This window comes from Ruditapes philippinarum, unplaced genomic scaffold (genome assembly GCF_026571515.1).
Source record: "Ruditapes philippinarum isolate M1 unplaced genomic scaffold, ASM2657151v2 ctg4842_1_1_1_1, whole genome shotgun sequence".
Taxonomy (NCBI): Eukaryota; Metazoa; Mollusca; class Bivalvia; order Venerida; family Veneridae; genus Ruditapes; species Ruditapes philippinarum.
The window spans coordinates 18974-26449 of NW_026854363.1; the positions used below are offsets into that span (position 1 = coordinate 18974).

At 27.1% G+C, this 7476-nt stretch overlaps 1 protein-coding gene across 1 annotated transcript; it reads left to right on the forward strand.

The window, feature by feature from the left end:
• Nucleotides 1-1809: 1809 nt before the first annotated feature.
• Nucleotides 1810-5866, forward strand: LOC132739957 (uncharacterized). The gene is made up of 5 exons (XM_060727804.1): nt 1810-2038; nt 2419-2850; nt 3095-3505; nt 3845-3907; nt 5796-5866. Exons 1-5 carry the CDS (start codon nt 1972-1974, stop codon nt 5864-5866), a joined length of 1044 nt encoding a protein of 347 aa, XP_060583787.1. The 5' UTR covers nt 1810-1971.
• The last annotated feature ends 1610 nt before the right edge of the window (nt 5867-7476 follow it).

A 7476-nucleotide genomic window follows, 5' to 3' on the forward strand; every position in this document is an offset into this window, starting at 1 on the left:
GGACAAAACGGCACCATTTTTTTACCACCATTTAAAAATTATAAAACTCTTTTGGGCCCCCCCCCTTTTTCTAAAAAAAAGAAAAGAAAAAATTTGTTTCTGAGGGGAAAAATGTGCCCCTTTAAAACATGTGTATTGATGAATATGGGAAATTTATGTTTTCAAATCATTCCACCACACATTTTGACAGTATAATGAATTTCATAGTGACTTTTTCTATGAACATGTGATGTTCATATTACAAAATAGTAAATCCTTCATATGTACAAGATAAAAGTCGGTACTCCATCTCAATTTTTGTCATATTTTCTGAATTTTATTTTTACCATACAGATCTTTATATGTTATGTGTTTATGATTGAACACCGATTATGATGGTCGTAGAAGGTTTGAGAGAGTTGCTCTTTTTAGTATCACTCATGAACTTACTTGATAAAACTGGGTCTGTGATTTACCTATTTTATTCGTATTTTTCTTTTTTGTGTATATAACAATTACAATATAGCCACTGGTTTTATGCAAACGACTATTATAGTATGTCTAAAACAGCAAAAGAGGGACGTGAACGAACTGTCGTCGTTTACCGAAACCTATGGATATAAACGAAAGTATATCAGTACCTTTATTCTAGTTGTTCTTTCTGTTATTTGTTTTGTTTTATATAAAAAATCAGTCCATTTGTAAGGAAATTAACAAAATGAACGAATTTCTTAAATTTATGAATATTTAATCGTTTCTTAGAAATTTGTCGTTTTTTACAATCGCAAATTTGTAAACTTTAAAGCACTATTGAATAAAATAATGAAAATAAACAGCTAAAGTGATTCACATCGGTTAACAGATAGGGAAGGAACTTTAACATTTGTCATCGAAAATGAAACTCAAATTACGTTCTTGATACTATTTATTCTGGAACACGGTCGTGATTTTTCTTTAAGCTGTATGTATGACTTAAGTACTTTTTTAACACACAAAAAATGCGCTATTTGTAGTGCGATTATTTAAGTTCAAATCTACTTTTTTCTTTCAAACAGCTATTTAAGGTACTCTAACCATGAATTTTATAGCGATTTATCATAAAATTATTCATATTTCACCTGACTTAAACAACGCCCAACCACAAAATTACATTCTTTTTTCAACAGAAAACTCGAAATGAGGTCGATGACACCCAATTTGTTTCCGCTTATTTTTTCTGTTTTTCTGTTTATCATTTTCTTAGATCATGCATATTTTGATAACTGCCAAAAGACATTTCTCATTCTGCTAAATAATATTAATATACAACTTTAACATACATCTTGAAGATACAATATATTGTAACAAATATAACTTAATATGTTGGCAACTTGTACAGAACAGAGAAACTACATACTCACTTGACATAAATAATGTCAATGAAATTCTTTGAGGGTTACCAAAAACTGAATTCTTAATTTGAAGAGATATATACTAATGTCTTATAATAAGTACATAAGATATACATAAACAATCATAATCATAATGTCGAAAAAGGCTCAGTTTAAAGGAATTTCTAATGTTCACTATATGTGTATTTATGTGAATTTATGTGAAGATACTTGAATTATATGAATTTACTCAATTTAGTATATCGCACGTTTTTTTCTTCTCTTCCTTGTTGATACTTAATGCATGATATAATTGAAAATAACAGTACTTTCAGTAATTTGATCATTATTCTTCCTTAAACCTGCTGATTTATCATGTTTTCATGTTTTCAAATTGTCTTTATCTCTATAGGGAAATTATAACGGCCCATTTTTATTATATATTATTAATATTTTTGTTCCAATATTGATAATAAGATCACTTGAAATAAAGTTTGGAGTTGTTTAAGAAATTGACTTGCGTTACAATAAATCTCAAGTATTGTTTGTTTACAGAATAAATTTTCCCTACGTGCAGAAAAAAAGTTAAAGAAAAATACAGTGAATTTAGCGATATGTTCAAATGTCAAAACTTGACATGGGATTTTTTAAATATTTTGGCATAATTGCTTTTCTTACAGCAACAGAAGGTACTTCCTTTTATTTTATTTTTACGTGTTTTTATCAACATACATTTTATCGCAAACAGACATTATTATCTTTTTAACAAAATCATATTTCGATGTTCCAAATTAAAATCAGTTGCAAATGTTTTATATATATGTTTGTATAGTTAACTTTAAAATGAAAGAAAAAATGTTAATCGGATATTTTAAACGAAAGGTTATGATATATGCAATTATATTGAACTGCCAAATACATTGTGCTTCTTTTGATTAAGTGGAAACTAGAATTTTAATGATAAATTTGAATTTCTATATTGTAATACGCGGTTCTTGTGGTAAAGCACATTTCTATAATCAATTTATAGCCTAAAGAAAAAACGTATGTCAATATTTTCTATTTTCAGTACCAGTTTTTGGTTTAAATTTCACAATTTCCAAAGATCAAGTTATAATAGGTAGCACAGGAACATTAACTATGTCATGTGAAATCACAGAATTAGATGTTGAAACTATCTACCTGATTCAGATACGAAGGATCAACTCAACAATGCTTTCAGGGACAGATTTCCCTGATTGGGAAACGTTAGCATTCATGGAATTAGTTTCAAATGAAAGTCCTACGTTAAGTGCAAATATCACGGCAAGTACTAAAGATTATTTCGCCGACGGAGCTTGGAATTCTGAAACACCTACTTCGACATACCTTACACTGTCTATGAATACTTCAAAACTTGAATGTCACGATGCCAGAGAATATTTATGTGAATTAGCCTACAAAAGCAAAATTACTTCAGCTGTCAAGAAATTTGAAATGAATGGGATTTTCTCAGCTTATGGTAACTTTCCCTTTGAAAGATATTAACACATTATATATTATTTTAAAGAGTTTTAAATAGATGGTCATCATTCATTCCATCTTAAAGAATTACTTTATTATCATACATCAACACACTACATCTTAGTATGATTTTTTTATATCTACAGTTATATTTAAACATTTGAGCATTTTTATACAATGGCACGTGTATTCTACTAACATTTCTTTTCTCCATTCATGCATGTTCTTATTTACTTTGACAGTAAAACCACGTGTAATATCGTTAGTTGCAAGAAGAAATGGCCTTATTGTACAAGGACCTTCCAACCTATCAGACGTTGTGTCTGTTGCTGTTGGAGATGAATTGGAACTCAATTGTACAGCTAATATTGGAAGCTTGCCAGAAACAATAATTCGTTGGAATATATCATCTGAAACCTCATCAGCTGGTGAATTCGATAAGTATCGATCAACAGCCGGTACATTTGATGACGGAACGGCAATCAGTGACAATCAGTGTGGATATATCCGAACTGGTTCTATAAAGTACAACATAACAACATCTGATGTTCACGAAGCTTACTACTTAGTATTTGAGTGTTTTGTTAGAGTAGATAAAGATCCCTATGGATCATTTGTTACACAAAATAATCCAAGGTTCTACTTTGACGTCAGTAAGTTATTTTACAGTTGTTTTTAAATGAATTATTCAAATTCAAAATTTATAATGGTTTTTATGTAGACCTTTATATGAATGATAATTCAAAATTCATTTTTTGTTTTCAAAAAAATGTGCTTCATGAATGAAAATCAATTCATTCAAACTTTTAAAAGACAAATAATATCTGAATAAGTGTCAAACAGGAAATAATTGAATAACTTAAATTCTTATAACTAGTTTTAGAAGTAATAGAGTGAACATTAAAAACAAATGAAATCAAACAGAATTAAATTGTATCGATCCTAGTATGTATATATTAGATCAATATGTTGTTTTACATTTATTTTACCAGACACAAAAACAACAACACAATCAACAACATCAATGTCAATTGAGACAGACAGGATTACAAAAGGTATATCTTCATTGACTAAATATGAAGAGATATTTATGTTCTTATATTTGGTATAATTAACACTGTGCTATATATATAGCATGTAATTTATAAAATAAAAAACCATACCTGTATTTATTAAAGAATTTACCAATTCGTCTATAGGGACGTCTACAACTTGGGAACATTAAAACAGGTTAGAAAAAAAATGTTTTCAGTTTAGAAACTTAACTTAAAATTGTACATGCCATTATTAACGACATGAAAGTATTGCAGATGTAAATCATTAAGAGTATTATCACAAGTTAAGGATATTATTGTATATAAAGCAAAGCGTATATTTTTTTATCGAAACTTCGATACATAAGAAAAAATTATAACAAATAAAATTAGTAAATTACTGCCTTTTGATTCAATGGAAATGTAATTAAATAAAAATGGGACGTGCATTTTTACAGAGTTAATCGAATTAAAACCGACGTCAAAAATTTTAACATATAAGTCCAAACAGTTAAAAATTTGCTTCAAAAAATTTAGAACAGTATAAATATACGGGGTTTTCATGAAATTTTTTATTAGTATGATAATTTAATATTCCCTTAATTAGAAAAAAAAAACTTTGCGTTTAATAATAATTCACTAAAAACATTTTTTTTGTCATAAACTTTTTTCCCCTATTTTTAGTGACGGAAAACGTTTTAAATTTATAAGGAAAGCCCCGTGGGTACAAACCCTATATTTCCTAAGTAAAAGAGAGAAAAAAAAGAACCCCAAAAAAGCCAAAAGAAAATTTTTAAAAAAGGTTGCAGGCTCGTTTGATTGACCGTTCGGGGAGGGTAATAGACGTGAAGTTCCCGCCCAGCCCCCTAAAACCCGGGCTTAACAGAATTCAACCTTTTAAATAAACTGATAAAATTTTTTTAAATTTTTGAAACATCCACGATGTTAAATCCCTTGGGAAACCCAGTAAACCCGTACCCCCCCCCCCATAAGACACTTAAATGACTAATTTAAATGAAAATATACTTGAATTTCAGGTTTTACTGAAAAAAAATTTTAAACGTGCAAATTAGGTACGTATGGAAGAAATCCCATTGAATAGATTTTAGATTTTTAAAAAAGGTCCCCAAAGGGGGTTTAAATTAATATTTCAACCAGAAAATTAAAATTAAAAACGTTTTTTTAAATCAAAAAATTTTTGCAAAATAAATGTAAAAAAGTTTGACATCTGTTGACCAAATAAATAAACTGTTTTTGTCCCTCAAACACTTATAGACAACCCCAAAACCCTAATACAGAAAAAAATTTGAAGGAATTTAAAATGTTTTACAGAAATTCATATTAAATTTGAATTTTTGAAAAGAGCAGAAGTCTACATTTAAACAAATTAGTTCCTAAATCTAATGTTAATTTCTAATTTCTTTGACTTAATTTATTTCTTCTTAAAAATATGATTTGTAAATCTAACAAAACAGATGATATTTACTTAAATTTTATTAAATTTTCAGGAAAGATTACTTTTGTAAAAAAATTTTTTAAATAAATTTCTTTTTTAAAAAGCTATTATTCCTGTCAATTCCCAAAAACTACAAGGGTATTATTTTTAATCTGAATTTGCCATCTTGTATTTTTAAAGATAACTCTTTTTTCAAATAGTTTTATATTAATACATTTCACCCTTTAAAGGGTTTTATCTTCGAAAAATAGAATTCCTAAAGAAACTTTTTTTCACAAGCTAATGTAAACCTCAGGTTGTTGTATCAGTATATATAAACAATCACGTTAAGGATATTGATTAGATATACAGAGAAATGTATCACTTATATTTGTTGTCATTATGGCTCTGCCATAAAAAAAGAAATGTGTTTTAATAGGATTGTAATTAAATGAAAATCTAACTTGTATTTAGAATTTACCGATTCATTACAGCAACGTCTTGAAGGTAGAAACATTAAAACAGGTTTAACTAAGAATTCTTAGCAATTTAGAATCTTAACTTAAAAATTGTGGCTACACGCTATATTGTAAAAAAAACTATCACTGCATGTTGAACCACAGCATATAAACGTATGTATTATACAAAAATGGGATATATAAGACGAAATTTTAACAAATATAATAAGTTATTACTGCATTTATATTTCCATAGACGTGTATTTAAATAAAAATGTTACATGTATTTTTACAGAGTTAACCAATTTATCAACAGCGACGTCAACAACTCAATCACATGACGTCACAACAGGTACAATTAACAATATTCAGAATCCTTACTTAAACAGTATCTCTTCGCCCAAAATAATTTATTTGTTATTTTATGTGAGTTGACACCAACCATAAAATTAATGACAAGTCAATTACATATTTAGAATTATAAAGAATGAATGAGATAAAAATATTTCTTAGTCTTACAAAACTGGGCATTTTAAAAAAAAATTTATATTTTAAGTTAGACCCCTTTAATTTTCAGAACAAAAGGATGGAAAAATACCCTCGGAAAATTTTAGGGACATAATGTCTTTTTTATTTAGAATTTTTTAACTCTTTTTTGTTTTTACGAAAAGGGACCCTTAAAGGGGATTTTTTTTGAAAAAAAATGTACTAAACGTACTAATTTCTCCAAAATTTCGTTTTATTTTCTTATGCTTTTTTCCTTAGAGTCTTCACATCCAAAAAAAAAACGTCTACTTAATTTTAGTTATCAAAAAAAACATGAGAAAGAGGAAAGTAAAACTTTGTCTGTACTTTTTTATAAAAACTGTACCATTTTTCAGAATGTTTTTTTGAGTTTTAATAAAATGAATTGAACAAGGGTTTTTTTAAAATTCCCGAAACAATAATATTTGGTTAAGTTTCAGTTTTATATTTTTTAATGATAATTTTTACATGTATTTAGTTTTTAACTTTAAAAAGTTTTTGCAATTCAAAGAAGTGATTTAAAATAACCTTTAAAGAAAACAAGAATTTTTTTACATATGATTATGTATTTCTTTAAAATTGAAATCTTCTTTTTTTAAATTTAAGGAAGATCACAAATGGGCCCGATCAAGATCAAAGTTCAAAAATTTTTACCGTAAGCAAACAAATTATCGATTTACTATTTATTTTTTCCTTTTTTTAAAAACTTAAAAAGGTTTTACTTCTGAATTTTGATTCGGGGCAATTACTAAGATGCTATTAATTTTATTAAATTTATACTAAAGTAGGAAGCTTGAAAGGGCCTGATTTCTAAAATGAATTTTGATATACAAATATGTAACATCTTTCAGTAAATAAGGGTTATTGCAATCTTTCCTGCATATTCTTGAACATTCATGAAATAAAAAGTAAACTTTATATCACAAAAATTTTAAGCTTAATTTTTACTAAATGCTTTATTTTTCCCCTTTTTTTAATATTATTTTTTGGTTTTTTTCAGAAAAATTACTTTTATTATTAAAAAAGAAATAAAGTTTTGACCGTGTAAAATTTTAAAAAATTTTTAAATTTCCCTCTGAGATAAGCCAACGTTTTTTTTTCAGGAAATGCATAACGAAAGTTGAAACTAGGGGAATTAAAACATTCGATTATATTTAATTTAAAAACAAGTG